The sequence below is a fragment of the Coregonus clupeaformis genome, chromosome 35 (assembly GCF_020615455.1).
Source record: "Coregonus clupeaformis isolate EN_2021a chromosome 35, ASM2061545v1, whole genome shotgun sequence".
NCBI lineage: Eukaryota > Metazoa > Chordata > Actinopteri > Salmoniformes > Salmonidae > Coregonus > Coregonus clupeaformis.
Genome location: NC_059226.1, coordinates 10,907,707 through 10,930,386, shown reverse-complemented (window position 1 = coordinate 10,930,386; position 22,680 = coordinate 10,907,707). Strand labels below are relative to the sequence as shown.

Here is a 22,680-nt window from a genome sequence, read left to right as displayed (position 1 = left end):
CTTAGAGACTTACCCAGAAAGACTCACAGCTGCAATCGCTGCCAAAGGTGCTTCAATAAAGTATTGACTCAGGGGATGAAATACTTATGTAAATAAGATATTTCTGTATTTCATTTTCCAAAAAATATCTATAAATGTCTAAAAACATGTTTTCACTTTGTCATTATGAGGTATTGTGTGTAGATGGGCGAATTCAGGCTGTAACACAACAAAATGTGGAATAAGTCAAGAGGTATGAATATGAATATAGCATAGGTGTTAAGAAGAAACGCTAATCAGCTAATGTTGATTTCAGGAAAGCTTGATGATTCCTCCATGTTAACCATTAACAGTTCTCAGTCTGCAAGCTCAGCATCATCTAAGTGGCTATTAATTGCCTACAGCTAATAGGGCAGTCATAGTCACTGAACCCCAGTTAAGGACTAAAGCACTAGACACATTACCATGGTAGTTGTATTACAGTTGGCTATCCTGTATTGACAAGTGTAACTTATGGACTATTGCTGGGAGTAGGCCTACAATAAGCACAGTGAAATTAACATGAGTTCCTACAATGTAGGCCTGAATCTAGATATCTAGCGTTGTTCTCGTGTTATGTCCTGCAGTACATTGTTCTTGCCAGTGTTTCAAGGAAGGTATGGAGGAAGTGAACTAACTACATTACGCACATACAGTTGAAGTCAGAAGTTTACATACACCTTAGCCAAATACATTTAAACTCAGTTTTTCACAATTCCTGACATTTAATCCTAATAAAAAGTCCCTGTCTTAGGTCAGTTAGGATCACCACTTTATTTTAAGAATGTGAAATGTCAGAATAATAGTAGAGAGAATGATATATTTCAGCTTTTATTTATTTATTTATTTAATCACATTCCGAGTGGGTCAGAAGTTTACATAAACTCAATTAGTATTTGGTAGCATTCCCTTTAAATTATTTAACATGGGTCAAATGTTTCGGGTAGCCTTCCACAAGCTTCCCACAATAAGTTGGGTGAATTTTGGCCCATTCCTCCTGACAGAGCTGTTGTAACTGAGTCAGGTTTGTAGGCCTCCTTGCTCACACACGCTTTTTCAGTTCTGCCCACAAATGTTCTATAGGATTGAGGTCAGGGCTTTGTGATGGCCACTCCAATACCTTGACTTTGTTGTTCTTAAGCCATTTTGCCACAACTTTGGAAGTATGCTTGGGGTCATTGTCCATTTGGAAGACCCATTTGTGACCAAGCTTTAACTTCCTGACTGATGTCTTGAGATGTTGCTTCAATATATCCACATAATCTTCCTTCCTCATGATACAGTATGACGGCTGTACTATTGTTTGTACAGATGAACGTGGTACCTTCAGGTGTTTGGAAATTGCTCCCAAGGATGAACCAGACTTGTGGAGGTCTCCAATTTTTTCTGAGGTCTTGACTGATTTCTTTTGATCTTCCCATGATGTCAAGCAAAGAGGCAATGAGTTTGAAGGTAGGCCTTGAAATACATCCACAGGTACACCTCCAATTGACTCAAATGATGTCAATTAGCCTATCAGAAGCTTCTAAAGCCATGACATCATTTTCTGGAATTTTCCAAGCTGTTTAAAGGCACAGTCAACTTAGTGTATGTAAACTTCTGACCCACTGGAATTGTGATACAGTGAATTATAAGTGAAATAATCTGTCTGTAAAGAATTGTTGGAAAAATTACTTGTGTCATGCACAAAGTAGATTTTGCCAAAACTTTAGTTTGTTAACAAGAAATTTGTGGAGTGGTTGAAAAACAAGTTTTAATGACTCCAACCTAAGTGTATGTAAACTTCCGACTTCAACTGTAGTTCTATTCATGGGAATTGCTAAATCTTTCACATTTTTGTGGGCAGGGGTTAGAGCCAAAGCCAGAGCTGGTACGTAGTGCACAGTAGAGCTGGTACGTAGTGCACAGTAGAGCCGGTACGTAGTGCACAGTAGAGCCGGTACGTAGTGCACAGTAGAGCCGGTACGTAGTGCACAGTAGAGCTGGTACGTAGTGCACAGTAGAGCTGGTACGTAGTGCACAGTAGAGCTGGTACGTAGTGCACAGTAGAGCTGGTACGTAGTGCACAGTAGAGCTGGTACGTAGTGCACAGTAGAGCTGGTACGTAGTGCACAGTAGAGCTGGTACGTAGTGCACAGTAGAGCTGGTACGTAGTGCACAGTAGAGCTGGTACGTAGTGCACAGTAGAGCTGGTACGTAGTGCACAGTAGAGCTGGTACGTAGTGCACAGTAGAGCTGGTACGTAGTGCACAGTAGAGCTGGTACGTAGTGCACAGTAGAGCTGGTACGTAGTGCACAGTAGAGCTGGTACGTAGTGCACAGTAGAGCAGACACTGCTGTATCTATAACTGGGGGCTGATGTTGAGATAACACCACCACCAAAGTGCCTTTTATCCTTCTGGCAATACCATAAATGACTGTTGAATAAAGGCCCACTGACAGTTGAGAGACCCGGAGTCACTAAGTGTGTTAGTAGCTAAAGGCGGTTATAACACCAAGGACGCGATTATACGAAGCATTATGAGCCCCATGACCATCACTTCCTATGGTAAATGAACCGAGTGTGAGGATGAATAAAGTCCATGACATCAATCCTATGAGCCATGTTTTAAAATGCTCTGGGGTGACTAGCTATGGATGCGTCTCTATATGGATGTGGGGTTCAGCCTTCTGTTACCATGGTGTCACTGTGCTGACCAAGGCCACAGCACCAGTTAAGTGTTGACCATATTGACCCATTAGCCCAGAAACACCACCACCCTTTCACTTATTCTGAGGTTGGCCTGTTGGCCATGACTGTGAGAGAGCATGTTACTGCAGAGTGCCACTTATGCAACGCCGTTATCAGATTCAAAACCACAACGGTTCTAGTTTACTGACCGCCGACGGGACAATTGTCTAAATACAGGAAGCTCACGTCCACTGTCTTTGTCCTGACAACAGCCTAAAACGTCATGCTAACAGCTAGGATGCTGACAATTATGAATACAAGAGCCACAACTATTGGCCAATGCATGATGCTACGATCTGGTGGGGTTGGCTTTTTCCTATCAGTGTGACCTGAATGAAAAGCCTCACCAAGATAGCTCACCCACACAGAACTCAGAAGCATGGCATAATAATTAATAATAACCATTAATAATAAATATCATGGATTGTTGCGAGTCCAGCAGCAGGGGAGCAGCAGAATCATCCTCAAATCCTGACAGGAGATTTCATTAAAAATGCATTAGGAATGAAAGGCAGATGCCCTCAGAAGAACTGACCTTTGTCTGTAGAAATGAGAGGGAGAGAAAGAGAGAAAGAGAGACAACTCATTTTAAAAAGCATTGGTCGCTGTAGATGGTGATTACGTAAACTGAAAACTGGAGGAAGAAAGAGGAAGAGAGAGGAAGAGAAGAGAGGAGAAAGATGATTTTGGGGGATACAAAGGCACTCCGAATACAGGTGTTACAGGGGTATCTGTGAAAAGTGAAGCAGGCAGCTGTGAAGCAAGTAGCTAAAACAAATGCATGTTGTGACAAGAAGCTGGATGATGATTCGCGAAGAGGCAGAGGCCAAAAGAACCAATGAGCAAATTGCTTTTGAAGGCACAATCACAACCAGAGGTGGACTCAATTCCATTTCATTATAATTTATTCATGATCAATTTATGATTCGTTTATGAAGTATTTCTGATTCATGAATCAATTCCTGAAACATTTCCTGAATGAACACTAATCAAAATGGAATTGAGCCCAACCCTGCAGCTCACACAACCCCTAACAGAAATAAAGGGTTCGGATGTGAGGAGCGGCATACCCGAGAGGGCGCTCTTGGACACAGAGACCTCGGACACTGGTGCTTGAGGCTGTGATTTCAGTTCAGGTGACAGCTCCAGCAAATCTTCTACGAGAGACAGAGGCAAGATTATTAGTTAGTGGTAGAGAGAGAAAAAAACGGGCATCACCTCAGGTTAGTGGGAACAAAAGAGCGGGCCTATATTTTGAGGTAGGTGGTTGGTGAACATATTGAGGACGCAGTGAAGTAGTTAAGAGGTATAGTGGAATATATTTGATAAAAAAAGAACAGCCCCCAGTCCCAGTGTGCCCTACATTTCCAACTCAAAACACAAGTTCCTTTTGTTCTTAAAGTGGTGTAGTGTGAGCTATACAATAAGAGCATTTCTCTACATAGATGCAATAACATCTGCTAAACACGTGTATGTGACAAATAAAATGTGATCTGATTTGAATCATCCTCTTCTGCACCCTAAAGAGGAAGTATTCTACGTGAAGAGAAATTCTGCTGATAAAAATACCCGAATTGAGAACTTAAAGCAACATCCTCGATGGAATATGCATTCCTTTCTTTTCTAGATATACTCTGACATGTCATATTTAGGCCTCATATGGTCACTGAGATCCTGTCGGCCTACAGTACAGTAACCAAAACCTAAAAAGCTGGGGCATGTCATCCAATAGAACTGGGCAAAGCTCTGTACGTTATAGGGATACTGGGAGATTCGGGCATATGCTACTGTACCTGTAGACTTCCAGTCATTGCGCTAACGGTAGTTAGCATTGGCTCGCGAAACTACCTGTAACTCCCTTCATACTGCACGCAGAGACATACAAATGGTAGCCACGAGTTCATCTGACTCGGGGTAAGTAGAAAAGCAATTGCCAGAATCTTGCAGTATCCCTTTAAGATCCTCTGTAGATGACACTAAAAACTAAACCATGTCTATATCATTAGCATCTCGCCCTCTTGTGGCCTTTCAGGATGATTAGTTTCACCATCTGAATCCGGTTTCCTGGAAGAGAGTGTTGGGTCTGTATAATACAGGATAGTGTCTGTCTGAGGAGAGACTGACCCAAATGCCTGGATTACTGTAAGCGCACACACAAAAACACACTCGCACACACACACACTGATGTCTGTAGGGTTATTTAACCATGCAATATAAGGAAGGGTAATGCAGAGAACGGCCAACAATAACATCCTTTAGTTCTATCTGTCTGGATGCAACAGATCACCACAGTCTGCTTTTTTACTATTAAGGCCTACAAGAAATACTAAAACAGATTGACCAGATTCTAAGATTGTTTTTTCCAAAAATGTATATCTGATGTTCTCTTTTCCATAACCACCCTCTGCTGTCAGAATGTATAGTCCTAGTGACCTAGTCCATCACTGACCTTTCAAGTCCCCAGGTCCCATGTGTGCGTCTGGCATCCCGTTAGGCTTCTTAACCTCCTGCTGGTCCTGGGGTTCCTTCAGGGTCATGTTGGCCAGGGCAGCCGAGGCCATGGTCTCCCCAGAGTTGAATTGCAGGGCGGCGTGGCCATCCATGCTCGAGTTTAAGTCCTGATGCTGATCCATGGTGAAACGAGTTCAGGCTGGGAGGAGAGGAGAAGAGAGAGAAGAAAAACACAATGAGTTAATGCTCTTTTTAGTTTGGATACCTTTTGTTTTGATGCAATCCACATGAGCTACTTTGGCAGGTGGAGACAGATAATTGCTGCTTTCAATAATGCCTTGAAAAATGAGATGGTGCCTCATCAAATGTTTCATCCTACATGGAACACGGACTGAACTGAGAGGATTCTAAGCATTGTTTTGTTGTTGGCTTCCTTAAAGGGTGTCAGAGGAGCAAAGGCCTGCGAGAACCAACCAAAGTTGGTGGGATCTCAGTAATAGGCTACAATGTAAAAGTGTGAAGGGGAAAGATAAGTCATTGACAATTATTCCAAATCGACACCCAGCACACATGCTTGTTGTGCCTGTGCTGTTCCCCACAGAGAGGGATATGGCTGCTGAGCTAAAGAAAGACCGATACCAGCACACTGTTGAATTCTCCCGCAGTTTTATTGTGCAGTGTTTCGACCCAAAGGTCTTAGTCACCAACCCAGACCCTTCATACAAGAACAACAACGGATTTGTCCACTCATCCCAGGCTGCGATTTCCATGTCACCCCCTCATAGGGACAATCGGGACTTTTTCCTTTGTCTCCCCTCACTTTATATAAGCTTTATGTAATCAAAGGACTTTAGGAGTTGAAAGGCAGTCAGCTTTGCTAACGCAGACAGACGTGGTGCAACAATGGACTGACGGCTAGGGGGAAGATGAAATTCTAGACTCTGATGCCCTTTCTCAGTGATGATGATTTGAATGGATAGGCTAGGTTTCTTTGTTTCTTCAGGCTTTTGCTAGGTAGGGCCTAAAGTTCCATCATTTCTAATGTGGTACCAAAAGGACATGTCAATGCAACGTAGGCCTAATGTCTCAATGTAGCTTAACTTAACCGGTTTCTTCCCTGATTCGAGTACCCAAGCAAAGCTATCACCTCTATAGTGAGTTTAGAGAGGAAACACCTAGGCTATTCATACGTTTTGAGTTACTCTACAGACTCAAGGCGATCATCCTCTTCCTCAACTAAGCTTAGATAATCATGATTCATGTGATATTGAGCTACAAGTATGAGCTACTTCCCTGTAACGGATGTCACCATGTCAGGGTTGGTGTACTGTAATGTGAGCACGCTTCTATTTGTTATGAAGCAAGATGATGAAGTGACCAAGATAAACACTGGCCAACCATGGGGGCTCCTCTCCTGCTCTTGCAGAAACAGCAGCTCAGAGACTACACAACACACAGGCTCCTCCTCCTCCTGTAGAAACAAGCTGCAGCTCATAGAGACTACAAGATCCGATGCACCAATAATAGGGTCATATTAATGCGGGGGGGGGGGGGTTTCCTCCTGTCTTCTCAAAGGGGAAGAGAGAGTTCCTCTCAAAATACACATGGCAGCAGCTCACTGCGTGACAGCCTGCCATGCATATCCTGTTTCTGTTTCCTTAAGTCCAGCGGTTTGGTTGGTGTTATGTCGGGGCGTGTTTTTGTGTTTCTTATTAAGTGGATGATTTGTTCTGTTATGCTTGGGGTCACTTGACAATGTGGGCTTCTTGCATGTGTATATTTTCTGGACTGCCTTACAAAACTGTAGAACTGCGTCATTTAGCGATACTGCACAGAGGATTGTTTTTCAGTTTGCTGACAAAACACAAATCAGCATCTGCTTTGGACCTGAGCCTAACAGTTCTTGCTAAGCCGTGCCAACCAGTCAAGGGCGTAGTTTTCATTAGGCTAATTTACAGCAGTGAAACACCGCTGTTCTGACAAAAAAGCTAATCACACCGTAACTTGATCTCCATACAAGTAGCCTATCTTAGAGTATTTCTATATGACCTCACTCTAATTAGGCATAGGCCAATAGGAAGAGGTTGAGATCTGGCCACTGTGAGATATGTGAGATCTGAGCACTTGGCAACTGTTAGCTAGCCTATGTCCTGGATAAATAGTATGAGATAATATTGGCGAAGTTATTCTCAATGCCTAGTAGGGAATCATCATCAGGAGGACTAGGCAAACTGAACTCTGGCACACAGCATTTAACAAACAATGACTGGACTACAGTGATCTTCAGACATAATTGAATTTCTCCCAGTGACAGAAGTCGGGGGATGGGCGTACTGGGCGAGGGAGAAGGGTTGAAACCATGTTCTGGCCAAGCCCACCCTGTGACTGGTCTGGCAGCTGCGTTCTGATTCTCTTTGTGGGCTGATTGCTGGAGAGAGAGAGAGAGAGAGAGAGAAAGAGCGAGCAGACTTACAAAGAGCATCACAGCCTGGCGTGTACCAGAACCACAGACCTCCTTATGCACTGTGTCAATCCACTGAAATTAGGCTACCTTAGGACTCGAACAAAGAGGTGCGGGGAAAGATTTAGGCTAACTGCGAATAGGCTCACTGTTACTAAAGAGGAGGGCGCAGGGCCCCATTTATTTGGCTAGTTGGAGAGATACAAAGAAATGAGGCAATAATCCAAAAAGCGGAGAGGGAGAGAGGAGACCAAATTGGTGATATGATTTTTGATCTGAAATGCCAGAGGGGAAGATGGATGCTCATGTTAATCCTCTTTGTTGAGCATCTCACAGGCGTTTACACCTAATCTTTGTCCCACACTTAGCAGGGCACCCTCCAATGCCAGACCAATACACACACACACACACACACACACACACACCCTCCACTGTGTAAAGCAGGGCCAATCATCAATGAATAGGCTAGGATATTCTACACACACCGAAGACTGAACAAACTCATCTCGCATCATTATCGAAGAGGAAGAGCAGGCTAGCCAGCTGCACTGTGATTAAAATTTTGTGAGGGGGAAAAAACTAAAAAACATTGTTTTTCGGTTAGGGATTCATCCCAATTTTGTTTAAATGTTTTAAACGTTCACACCCCTAGTCAAGGAACAGCAAGTCTTCCAGGTCCTGAAGCAGCAAAACAGGCCCAGACCATCACACTACCACCACCATATTTTACTGTTGGTATGATGTTCTTTTTCTGAAATGCGGTGTTACTTTTACGCCAGATGTAATGGGTCACACACATTCCATAAAGTTCAACTTTTGTCTCATCAGTCCACAGAGTATTTTCCCAAAGGTCTTGGGGATCATCAAGGTGTTTTCTGGCAAAAATGAGACGAGCCTTAATGTTCTTTTTGCTCAGCAGTGGTTTTCGTCTTGGAACTCTGCCATGCAGGCCATTTTTGCCTAGTCTCTTTCTTATGGTGGAGTCATGAACACTGACCTTAACTGAGGCAAGTGAGGCCTGCAGCTCTTTGGATGTTGTTGTGGGGTCTTTTGTGACCGCTTGGATGAGTCATCGCTGCGCTCTTGGGGTAATTTTGGTCGGCCGGCCACTCCTGGGAAGGTTCACCACTGTTCCATGTTTTCGCCATTTGTGGATAATGGCTCTCACTGTGGTTCACTGGAGTCCCAAAGCTTTAGAAATGGCTTTATAACCTTTTCCAGACTGATGGATCTGAATTACTTTCTTTCTCATTTTTGTTCCTGAATTTCTTTGGATCTCGGCATGATGTCTAGCTTTTGAGGATCTTTTGGTCTACTTCACTTTGTCAGGCAGGTCCTATTTAAGTGATTCCTTGATTGAGAACAGGTGTGGCAGTAATCAGGCCTGGGTGTGGCTAGAGGAATTGAACTCAGGTGTGATAAACCACAGTTGAGTTGTGTTATAACAGGGGGGGCAAACACTTTTTCACATGGGGCAATGTAGGTTTGGATTTTGTTTTCCCTTAATAATAACAACCATTTCAAAACTGCATTTTGTGTTTACTTGTGTTATCTTTGACTAATATTTAAATGTGTTTGATGATCTGAAACATTTAAGTGTGACAAACATGCAAACAAATAAGAAATCAGGAAGGGGGGCAAACACTTTTTTCACACCACTGTTATATATATATATATACACTGCTCAAACTAAAATGTAAAAAGGGAAACTAAACAAACAATGTAACTCCAAGTCAATCACACTTCTGTGAAATCAAACTGTCCACTTAGGAAGCAACACTGATTGACAATACATTTCACATGCTGTTGTGCAAATGGGATAGACAACAGGTGGAAATTATAGGCAATTAGCAAGACACCCCCAATAAAGAAGTGGTTCTGCAGGTGGTGACCACAGACCACTTCTCAGTTCCTATGCTTCCTGGCTGATGTTTTGGTCACTTTTGAATGCTGGCGGTGCTTTCACTCTAGTGGTAGCATGAGACGGAGTCTACAACCCACACAAGTGGCTCAGGTAGTGCAGCTCATCCAGGATGGCACATCAATGCGAGCTGTGGCAAGAAGGTTTGCTGTGTCTGTCAGCGTAGTGTCCAGAGCATGGAGGCGCTACCAGGAGACAGGCCAGTACATCAGGAGACGTGGAGGAGGCCGTAGGAGGGCAACAACCCAGCAGCAGGACCGCTACCTCCGCCTTTGTGCAAGGAGGAGCAGGAGGAGCACTGCCAGAGCCCTGCAAAATGACCTCCAGCAGGCCACAAATGTGCATGTGTCTGCTCAAACGGTCAGAAACAGACTCCATGAGGGTGGTATGAGGGCCCGACGTCCACAGGTGGGGGGTTGTGCTTACAGCCCAACACTGTGCAGGACGTTTGGCATTTGCCAGAGAACACCAAGATTGGCAAATTCGCCACTGGCGCCCTGTGCTCTTCACAGATGAAAGCAGGTTCACACTGAGCACGTGACAGACGTGACAGAGTCTGGAGACGCCGTGGAGAACGTTCTGCTGCCTGCAACATCCTCCAGCATGACCGGTTTGGCGGTTTGGCGGTGGGTCAGTCATGGTGTGGGGTGGCATTTCTTTGGGGGGCCGCACAGCCCTCCATGTGCTCGCCAGAGGTAGCCTGACTGCCATTAGGTACCGAGATGAGATCCTCAGACCCCTTGTGAGACCATATGCTGGTGCGGTTGGCCCTGGGTTCCTCCTAATGCAAGACAATGCTAGACCTCATGTGGCTGGAGTGTGTCAGCAGTTCCTGCAAGAGGAAGGCATTGATGCTATGGACTGGCCCGCCCGTTCCCCAGACCTGAATCCAATTGAGCACATCTGGGACATCATGTCTCGCTCCATCCACCAAAGCCACGTTGCACCACAGACTGTCCAGGAGTTGGCGGATGCCTTAGTCCAGGTCTGGGAGGAGATCCCTCAGGAGACCATCTGCCACCTCATCAGGAGCATGCCCAGGCGTTGTAGGGAGGTCATACAGGCACGTGGAGGCCACACACACTACTGAGCCTAATTTTGACTTGTTTTAAGGACATTACATCAAAGTTGGATCAGCCTGTAGTGTGGTTTTCCACTTTAATTTTGAGTGTGACTCCAAATCCAGACCTCCATGGGTTGATAAATTTGATTTCCATTGATAATTTTTGTGTGATTTTGTTGTCAGCACATTCAACTATGTAAAGAAAAAAGTATTTAATAAGATTATTTCATTCATTCAGATCTAGGATGTGTTATTTTAGTGTTCCCTTTATTTATTTGAGCAGTGTATATAAAGTATTTGCCCCCTTTCTAATTTTATATAACTTTTGCATATTTGTGATACTGAATGTTATCAGATCTTCAACCAAAACCTAATATTAGATAAAGGGAACATAAGTGAACAAATAACACAACAATTGCATATTTATTTCATAAACAAATTTATGCAACACCCAATTCCTGTGTGAAAGTAATTGCCCCCTTACACTCAATAACTGGTTGTGCCACCTTTAGCTGCAATGACTCCAACCAAATGCTTCCTGTAGTTGTTGATCAGTCTCTCACGTCGCTGTGGAGGAATTTTGTCCCACTCTTCCATGCAGAGCTGCTTTAACTCAGTGATGTGTGAGTTTTCAACCACGAACTGCTCATTTCAAGTCCTGCCACAACATCTCAATTGGGATTAGGTCTGGATTTTGACTAGGCCATTTCAAAACTTCCAATTTGTTGCTTTTTAGCTATTTTAATGTAGACTTGATTGTGTGTTTTGGATCATTGTCTTGCTGCATGACCCAGCTGCGCTTCAGCTTCAGCTCACAGACGGATGGTCTGACATTCTCCTGTAGAATTCTCTGATACAGAGCAGAATTCATGGTTCCTTCTTTGAAGGCAAGTCGTCCAGGTCCTGAGGCAGCAAAGCATCCCCAAACCATCACACCACCACCACCATGCTTGACCTTTGGTATGATGTTCTTACTGTGGAATGCAGAGTTTGGTTTTCACCAGGCATTACTGGAACCATGTCGTCCAAAAAGTTATACTTTTGAATCATCTGTCCATAGAACGTTCTTCCAAGAGTCTTGATGATCATCCAGGTGCTTTTTGGCAAACTTGAGTCCACTTTTTGGACGAGATGGGTCCCATTACAACCTGTAATTTAAATTGTTTTTTTATTTGGATTTCATGTAATGGTCATACACAAAATAGTCCAAATTGGTGAAGTGAAATGAAAAAAATAACTTGTTTCAAATTTATAAAAATAAATAACTGAAAAGTGGTGCGTGCATATGTATTCACCCCCTTTGCTATGAAGCCCCTAAATAAGATCTGGTGCAACCAATTACCTTCAGAAGTCACATAATTAGTTAAATAAAGTCCACCTGTGTGCAATCTAAGTGTCACATGATCTGGCACATGATCTCAGTATATATACACCTGTTCTGAAAGGCCCCAGTGTTCTGTTTTCTTGTCTTATTTCTTGTTTGTTTCACCCAAAAAATGATTTTGCATCTTCAAAGTGGTAGGCATGTTGTGTTAATCAAATGATACAAACCCCCCAAAAATCAATTTTAATTCCAGGTTGTAAGGCAACAAAATAGGAAAAATGCCAAGGGGGGTGAATACTTTCGCAATACATACATACATACATACATACATACATACATACACACATACACACATACATACATACATACATACATACATACACATCCTTTAAAAAAATATATTTCCCTTTATTATCTTCCAACCCCACCACCCCTTCCCTAATTGCAGTAAACTACTGAACAACAATGTTTAGGCCTCTACTTCCAGCTTATACATACTACATACATTTTATGGACACAGTCAATTTTACAATAATTCAATTTTGTTTGTTTTTACTCCTGAACTTCCTCTACCCTCAACCTCTCCGATCATTTTCATGATGTCCATCCGGTTTGCTTCTATATGCCATACGAGATCTCTCTAACTGTGCTCTTTCACAAAAGCTCTCAACCTATAACCTATATACTTATTATGCTTATTATGGACACAGTATGCTTACATTATTAGTTATCTTGTTGTTATTTCTTTGTGAATTTGGTCAGGTTGCCCAAAAAGTTACATAGTGCAGTTTTAAAGGGCGGGAAGTGGGAGGAATAAAATGGCAGAAGGGGCTGAGTTGATTTGGAGCTCTGTCAGCCTGGAGAGCTACTCGCTGAATAGGACTTCACCCTAACACACAGACATACACACACCACTATATATCAGCAGACAGCCGGGGGGGAGCTAGAGCAGCGCTGCACTCAGAGAGAGCTACCAGCCAGCTGAATGGCCAGGCAGCGCCCAAAGGAAGCCTCTCTCTCCCTTTCTTTCCTCTTTAATATTCATCAGCAGTCGCTGCAGCAAGCAGAGAGAAGGAGAGAGGGAGAGAGAGTGAGAGGGAGAGCCTCTAAACACGAACGCATCAGAGACGACCCAGCCCTTACCCCACTGCCTTGCTGTAAGAAAGGAATGAGAAAGCTAGAGGGAGAAAGTATTCGAGCAGCAGATAGAATACAGCGGGGACAAAGTATGCAGCGTGGGGTTTAGCCTAGCCTAACCATGGAGAGAGGAGACAGAAAGAACAGGGAGAGGACGAAAGCAGACGACACAACGAGAACGACACAGGGAGGGACTGCGTCTGACGGAGGATGAGGGGCGGTAAAGGGCGAGGGGAGAAAGATGGAATGGGAGTGAAAGAAAAGACGACACAGATTGATACTGACAGCAAGGAGAGAGAGAAGGAGACTGTTAGAGAGGGAGGAAACTATTGTTGGGAGAGGAAAAGACAGGGAGAGAGGAGAGGTTAAAGGAGTGGGAGAGGGAAAGAGAGAGAGAGGAGAGGTTAAAGGAGTGGGAGAGGGAAAGAGAGAGAGAGGAGAGGTTAAAGGAGTGGGAGAGGGAAAGAGAGAGAGAGGAGAGGTTAAAGGAGTGGGAGAGGGAAAGAGAGAGAGAGGAGAGGTTAAAGGAGTGGGAGAGGGAAAGAGAGAGAGAGGAGAGGTTAAAGGAGTGGGAGAGAGGAGAGGTTAAAGGAGTGGGAGAGGGAAAGACAAGGAGAGGAGAGGTTAAAGGAGTGGGAGAGGGAAAGACAGGGAGAGAGGAGAGGTTAAAGGAGTGGGAGAGAGGAGAGGTTAAAGGAGTGGGAGAGGGAAAGACAAGGAGAGGAGAGGTTAAAGGAGTGGGAGAGGGAAAGACAGAGAGAGAGAGAGAGGAGGCGAAAGGAGTAAGGGAGGGAGAGGGAAAGAGAGGGAGGGAGGGAGGGATAGTGCAGCGCGCCTGTAAAGCCTCTGGTCCTTGCAGAAAGAAAGCTGGCGCATGCTCAGACAGGGACACACGCCCAGCCCAGTGCAGCGGCATGATACAGCAGAATCCAAAGGAGATTGAAGAAATGGAGGAACTCTCCTCACAGTCTTCTGATGCTCAGCTCTCATTCTAGCCATACGACAGAGGGCAGATACAGTGATAAAATAGAGACATCTTAGAGGTGAACTAGAGACATTTTAGAGATGAAATAGAGACATTTTAGAGATGAACTAGAGACATTTTAGAGGCATTTTTAGAGATTAACTAGATACATTTTAGAGATTAACTAGAGACATTTTAGAGATTAACTAGAGACATTTTAGAGATTAACTAGAGACATTTTAGAGATTAACTAGAGACATTTTAGAGATTAACTAGAGACATTTTAGCGATTGACTAGAGACATTTTAGAGATTAACTAGAGACATTTTAGAGACATTTTAGAGATTAACTAGAGACATTTTAGAGACATTTTAGAGATTAACTAGATACATTTTAGAGATTAAATAGCCATTTTAAAGATGAAATAGAGACATTTTAAAGATGAAATAGAGACATTTTAGAGATTAACTAGAGACATTTTAAAGATGAAATAGAGACATTTTAGCGATTGACTAGAGACATTTTAGAGATTAAATAGAGACATTTTAGAGATTAAATGAGACATTTTAGAGATTAAATAGACATTTTAGAGATTAACTAGAGACATTTTAGAGACTTCTTAGAGATTAACTAGAGACATTTTAGAGATTAAATAGAGACATTTTAGAGATTAAATAGAGACATTTTAGAGATTAACTAGAGACATTTTAGAGATTAACTAGAGACATTTTAGAGATTAACTAGAGACATTTGAGACATCTTAGAGATTAACTAGACACATTTTAGAGATGAAATAGAGACATTTTAAAGATGAAATAGAGACATTTTAGAGATTAACTAGACATTTTAAAGATGAAATAGAGACATTTTAGCGATTGACTAGAGACATTTTAGCGATTGACTAGAGACATTTTAGAGATTAAATGAGACATTTTAGAGATTAAATGAGACATTTTAGAGATTAAATAGAGACATTTTAGAGATTAACTAGAGACATTTTAGAGATTAAATAGAGACATTTTAGAGACATCTTAGAGATTAACTAGAGACATTTTAGAGATTAAATAGCCATTTTAAAGATGAAATAGAGACATTTTAAAGATGAAATAGAGACATTTTAGAGATTAACTAGATACATTTTAAAGATGAAATAGAGACATTTTAGCGATTGACTAGAGACATTTTAGAGATTAAATAGAGACATTTTAGAGATTAAATGAGACATTTTAGAGATTAACTAGAGACATTTTAGAGATTAACTAGAGACATTTGAGACATCTTAGAGATTAACTAGACACATTTTAGAGATGAAATAGAGACATTTTAAAGATGAAATAGAGACATTTTAGAGATTAACTAGACATTTTAAAGATGAAATAGAGACATTTTAGCGATTGACTAGAGACATTTTAGCGATTGACTAGAGACATTTTAGAGATTAAATGAGACATTTTAGAGATTAAATGAGACATTTTAGAGATTAAATAGAGACATTTTAGAGATTAACTAGAGACATTTTAGAGATTAAATAGAGACATTTTAGAGACATCTTAGAGATTAACTAGAGACGTTTTAGAGATTAAATAGCCATTTTAAAGATGAAATAGAGACATTTTAAAGATGAAATAGAGACATTTTAGAGATTAAATAGAGACATTTTAGAGATTAAATGAGACATTTTAGAGATTAAATAGAGACATTTTAGAGATTAAATAGAGACATTTTAGAGATTAAATGAGACATTTTAGAGATTAAATAGAGACATTTTAGAGATTAAGTAGAGACATTTTAGAGACTTCTTAGAGATTAACTAGAGACATTTTAGAGATTAAATAGAGACATTTTAGAGATTAAATAGAGACATTTCTCCTCTGGTGTCGTTTCCCCAAAAAGAAAAATTCTGAATAGTCTAGACGCTTTCCTCTCATATTAGGCTAGATGCAGTCTTCAGTTTTCCACTAGAATTGGTTTCAGCATACCATGTATATTCATGTGAAATTAGGCTAGAGGCAAGTACTTGGGTGATTTGAGCATAACACATGCCGTATTAAGAGCTGTTTCTGAGGGGGTCATTCGATGTCTGCAGCCAGACCACAGTCAGACATAGTTTTAAAGAGGAAAGAGGAGAGAGGGGGAAAATGTTTGTAGTCTGAGGCCCGGAGTGTTCGCTGCCCATCCATGCAGATCCACATTATGTCCAAATGGGACCCTATTCCCTATATAGTGCACTACTTTTGACCAGGGACCAAAGTAGTGCCTATAGGGAATATGGTGCCATTTGGGACACACAGAATGACAAGGAACGTTATACTGCCCAGCCCAGTGCAGCGGCATGATACAGCAGAATCCAAAGGAGATTGAAGAAATGGAGGAACTCTCCTCACAGTCTTCTGATGCTCAGCTCTCATTCTAGCCATACGACAGAGGGCAGATACAGTGATAAAATAGAGACATCTTAGAGGTGAACTAGAGACATTTTAGAGATGAAATAGAGACATTTTAGAGATGAACTGAGACATTTTAGAGGCATTTTTAGAGATTAACTAGATACATTTTAGAGATTAACTAGAGACATCTTAGAGATTAACTAGAGACATTTTAGAGATTAACTAGAGACATTTTAGAGATTAACTAGAGGCATTTTAGAGATTAACTAGAGACATTTTAAAGATGAAATAGAGACATTTTAAAGATGAAATAGAGACATTTTAGAGATTAACTAGAGACATTTTAGAGATTAACTAGAGACATTTTAGAGATTAACTAGAGACATTTTAGCGATTGACTAGACACATTTTAGAGAGTAACTAGAGACATTTTAGAGACATCTTAGAGACATTTTAGAGATTAACTAGAGACATTTTAGAGACATCTTAGAGATTAACTAGAGACATTTTAGAGATGAAATAGAGACATTTTAAAGATGAAATAGAGACATTTTAGAGATTAACTAGAGACATTTTAAAGATGAAATAGAGACATTTTAGCGATTGACTAGAGACATTTTAGAGATTAAATAGAGACATTTTAGAGATTAAATGAGACATTTTAGAGATTAAATAGAGACATGTTAGAGATTAACTAGAGACATTTTAAAGATGAAATAGAGACATTTTAGAGATTAACTAGAGACATTTTAAAGATGAAATAGAGACATTTTAGCGATTGACTAGAGACATTTTAGAGATTAAATAGAGACATTTTAGAGATTAAATAGAGACATTTTAGAGATTAACTAGAGACATTTTAGAGATTAACTAGAGACATTTTAGAGATTAACTAGAGACATTTTAGAGACATTTTAGAGACATTTTAGAGATTAACTAGAGACATTTTAGAGACATCTTAGAGATTAACTAGAGACATTTTAGAGATTAAATAGCCATTTTAAAGATGAAATAGAGACATTTTAAAGATGAAATAGAGACATTTTAGAGATTAACTAGACATTTTAAAGATGAAATAGAGACATTTTAGCGATTGACTAGAGACATTTTAGAGATTAAATAGAGACATTTTAGAGATTAAATGAGACATTTTAGAGATTAAATAGAGACATTTTAGAGATTAACTAGACATTTTAGAGATTAACTAGAGACATTTTAGAGATTAACTAGAGACATTTTAGAGATTAACTAGAGACATTTGAGACATCTTAGAGATTAACTAGAGACATTTTAGAGATTAAATAGCCATTTTAAAGATGAAATAGAGACATTTTAAAGATGAAATAGAGACATTTTAGAGATGAAATAGAGACATTTTAGAGATGAAATAGAGACATTTTAGCGATTGACTAGAGACATTTTAGAGATTAAATGAGACATTTTAGAGATTAAATGAGACATTTTAGAGATTAAATGAGATTAAATAGAGACATTTTAGAGATTACTAGAGACATTTTAGAGACATCTTAGAGACATTTTAGAGATTAACTAGAGACATTTTAGAGACATCTTAGAGATTAACTAGAGACATTTTAGAGATTAAATAGCCATTTTAAAGATGAAAGAGACATTTTAAAGATGAAATAGAGACATTTTAGAGATTAACTAGACATTTTAAAGATGAAATAGAGACATTTTAGCGATTGACTAGAGACATTTTAGAGATTAAATAGAGACATTTTAGAGATTAACTAGAGACATTTTAGAGATTAAATAGAGACATTTTAGAGATTAACTAGAGACATTTTAAAGATGAAATAGAGACATTTTAGCGATTGACTAGAGACATTTTAGAGATTAAATAGAGACATTTTAGAGATTAAATGAGACATTTTAGAGATTAACTAGAGACATTTTAGAGACTTCTTAGAGATTAACTAGAGACATTTTAGAGATTAAATAGAGACATTTTAGAGATTAAATAGAGACATTTTAGAGATTAAATAGAGACATTTTAAAGATGAAATAGAGACATTTTAGCGATTGACTAGAGACATTTTAGAGATTAAATAGAGACATTTTAGAGATTAAATGAGACATTTTAGAGATTAACTAGAGACATTTTAGAGACTTCTTAGAGATTAACTAGAGACATTTTAGAGATTAAATAGAGACATTTTAGAGATTAAATAGAGACATTTTAGAGATTAAATAGAGACATTTCTCCTCTGGTGTCGTTTCCCCAAAAAGAAAAATTCTGAATAGTCTAGACGCTTTCCTCTCATATTAGGCTAGATGCAGTCTTCAGTTTTCCACTAGAATTGGTTTCAGCATACCATGTATATTCATGTGAAATTAGGCTAGAGGCAAGTACTTGGGTGATTTGAGCATAACACATGCCGTATTAAGAGCTGTTTCTGAGGGGGGGTCATTCGATGTCTGCAGCCAGACCACAGTCAGACAGAGTTTTAAAGAGGAAAGAGGAGAGAGGGGGAAAATGTTTGTAGTCTGAGGCCCGGAGTGTTCGCTGCCCATCCATGCAGATCCACATTATGTCCAAATGGGGACCCTATTCCCTATATAGTGCACTACTTTTGACCAGGGACCAAAGTAGTGCCTATAGGGAATATGGTGCCATTTGGGACACACAGAATGACAAGGAACGTTATACTGCCCAGCCCAGTGCAGCGGCATGATACAGCAGAATCCAAAGGAGATTGAAGAAATGGAGGAACTCTCCTCACAGTCTTCTGATGCTCAGCTCTCATTCTAGCCATACGACAGAGGGCAGATACAGTGATAAAATAGAGACATCTTAGAGGTGAACTAGAGACATTTTAGAGATGAAATAGAGACATTTTAGAGATGAACTAGAGACATTTTAGAGGCATTTTTAGAGATTAACTAGATACATTTTAGAGATTAACTAGAGACATCTTAGAGATTAACTAGAGACATTTTAGAGATTAACTAGAGACATTTTAGAGATTAACTAGAGGCATTTTAGAGATTAACTAGAGACATTTTAAAGATGAAATAGAGACATTTTAAAGATGAAATAGAGACATTTTAGAGATTAACTAGAGACATTTTAGAGATTAACTAGAGACATTTTAGAGATTAACTAGAGACATTTTAGCGATTGACTAGACACATTTTAGAGAGTAACTAGAGACATTTTAGAGACATCTTAGAGACATTTTAGAGATTAACTAGAGACATTTTAGAGACATCTTAGAGATTAACTAGAGACATTTTAGAGATGAAATAGAGACATTTTAAAGATGAAATAGAGACATTTTAGAGATTAACTAGAGACATTTTAAAGATGAAATAGAGACATTTTAGCGATTGACTAGAGACATTTTAGAGATTAAATAGAGACATTTTAGAGATTAAATGAGACATTTTAGAGATTAAATAGAGACATGTTAGAGATTAACTAGAGACATTTTAAAGATGAAATAGAGACATTTTAGAGATTAACTAGAGACATTTTAAAGATGAAATAGAGACATTTTAGCGATTGACTAGAGACATTTTAGAGATTAAATAGACATTTTAGAGATTAAATAGAGACATTTTAGAGATTAACTAGAGACATTTTAGAGATTAACTAGAGACATTTTAGAGATTAACTAGAGACATTTTAGAGACATTTTAGAGACATTTTAGAGATTAACTAGAGACATTTTAGAGACATCTTAGAGATTAACTAGAGACATTTTAGAGATTAAATAGCCATTTTAAAGATGAAATAGAGACATTTTAAAGATGAAATAGAGACATTTTAGAGATTAACTAGACATTTTAAAGATGAAATAGAGACATTTTAGCGATTGACTAGAGACATTTTAGAGATTAAATAGAGACATTTTAGAGATTAAATGAGACATTTTAGAGATTAAATAGAGACATTTTAGAGATTAACTAGACATTTTAGAGATTAACTAGAGACATTTTAGAGATTAACTAGAGACATTTTAGAGATTAACTAGAGACATTTGAGACATCTTAGAGATTAACTAGAGACATTTTAGAGATTAAATAGCCATTTTAAAGATGAAATAGAGACATTTTAAAGATGAAATAGAGACATTTTAGAGATGAAATAGAGACATTTTAGAGATGAAATAGAGACATTTTAGCGATTGACTAGAGACATTTTAGAGATTAAATGAGACATTTTAGAGATTAAATGAGACATTTTAGAGATTAAATGAGATTAAATAGAGACATTTTAGAGATTACTAGAGACATTTTAGAGACATCTTAGAGACATTTTAGAGATTAACTAGAGACATTTTAGAGACATCTTAGAGATTAACTAGAGACATTTTAGAGATTAAATAGCCATTTTAAAGATGAAAGAGACATTTTAAAGATGAAATAGAGACATTTTAGAGATTAACTAGACATTTTAAAGATGAAATAGAGACATTTTAGCGATTGACTAGAGACATTTTAGAGATTAAATAGAGACATTTTAGAGATTAACTAGAGACATTTTAGAGATTAAATAGAGACATTTTAGAGATTAACTAGAGACATTTTAAAGATGAAATAGAGACATTTTAGCGATTGACTAGAGACATTTTAGAGATTAAATAGAGACATTTTAGAGATTAAATGAGACATTTTAGAGATTAACTAGAGACATTTTAGAGACTTCTTAGAGATTAACTAGAGACATTTTAGAGATTAAATAGAGACATTTTAGAGATTAAATAGAGACATTTTAGAGATTAAATAGAGACATTTTAAAGATGAAATAGAGACATTTTAGCGATTGACTAGAGACATTTTAGAGATTAAATAGAGACATTTTAGAGATTAAATGAGACATTTTAGAGATTAACTAGAGACATTTTAGAGACTTCCTTAGAGATTAACTAGAGACATTTTAGAGATTAAATAGAGACATTTTAGAGATTAAATAGAGACATTTTAGAGATTAAATAGAGACATTTCTCCTCTGGTGTCGTTTCCCCAAAAAGAAAAATTCTGAATAGTCTAGACGCTTTCCTCTCATATTAGGCTAGATGCAGTCTTCAGTTTTCCACTAGAATTGGTTTCAGCATACCATGTATATTCATGAAATTAGGCTAGAGGCAAGTACTTGGGTGATTTGAGCATAACACATGCCGTATTAAGAGCTGTTTCTGAGGGGGGTCATTCGATGTCTGCAGCCAGACCACAGTCAGACAGAGTTTTAAAGAGGAAAGAGGAGAGAGGGGGAAAATGTTTGTAGTCTGAGGCCCGGAGTGTTCGCTGCCCATCCATGCAGATCCACATTATGTCCAAATGGGACCCTATTCCCTATATAGTGCACTACTTTTGACCAGGGACCAAAGTAGTGCCTATAGGGAATATGGTGCCATTTGGGACGCACAGAATGACAAGGAACGTTATACAAAAATTGCTGGTTCAGTCTAATCACTATGAGAAACACAGGAGAGCGTCAGGAGGAGAATGGGTGGAGCATCGTGTGGGACAGAGATGGAATGCAGAAAGAAACAGGAAAACAAGCTGCTACAATATAGAGAAGTGGAATGTTTCTTTCTAATGTGGTGAAATGGGGTTTCTTGCTTTCACTGTCCCAGAAAAGAAGTTGTTCCCAGAAAGGCTACAGCAATGCATCCACCTTGTCCTCTCCAGGGTCCTCCTTCTGAGTGTCCACTCTTAACATTGTCACTGTTTGGCTCCAGCCAGGGCTATACGTACTGTAGCTGTGATGTGACTCAGCCCTGGAAGACGGTGAAGCTGCTAGGCTAAGGGAAAGCAGACCGGTTGCATGTAAAACAGAAGAAAGGATTGTTCTGAAATTACCCCACAGTATTACACAATTAGTTCACAAAAGCCCTGCATTGATTTCTCCCCAAAGAGGAAACAATAGCCTAATCTGCTCTGTAATAACAAAAACGAAGGCCAAGTTCAAACAAGGTTTCTGGTGATCGGACCAAAATCCCCCAAAGTTGGCTCTATTTTTAGATGCCTGTTTGAAAATGTTGATGCCATTTGTGCAACTCAGGCAGGCATTATCCTGACTCGATGAGAAGCCGGTATTGTTTGGGGAGAATGCGAATCATGAACCAAGACCCAGCGGGGCAATACTGGACAAAACTGGTTGACATGACGTCATAAAGACAATCTCAATCCGTTTTGCCTGTAATGGTAAAAGCTATGATCCCTTATTGATGTCACTTGTTAAATACACTTCAAA

The 22,680-nt window shown here is 39.5% G+C and overlaps 1 protein-coding gene across 9 annotated transcripts in view; it reads right to left on the bottom strand.

Annotated features, from left to right (window-relative positions):
* Positions 1 to 22,680, bottom strand: part of LOC121551981 (microtubule-associated protein tau) — a 46,832-nt gene that overhangs the window by 15,970 nt on the left and 8,182 nt on the right. For 7 of the 9 annotated variants that reach the window (XM_041864669.2, XM_041864675.2, XM_041864677.2 and 4 more), the window contains exons 2-3: positions 5,199 to 5,399; positions 3,820 to 3,906 (exon numbers count right to left, since the gene is read on the bottom strand). In XM_041864669.2, the coding sequence (XP_041720603.1) occupies positions 3,820 to 3,906; positions 5,199 to 5,382 (271 nt within the window). In that variant the 5' untranslated portion in view covers positions 5,383 to 5,399. The remainder of the gene's footprint in view (positions 1 to 3,819; positions 3,907 to 5,198; positions 5,400 to 22,680) is intronic. The other 2 variants (XM_041864674.2, XM_041864676.2) reach the window with 1 other exon arrangement.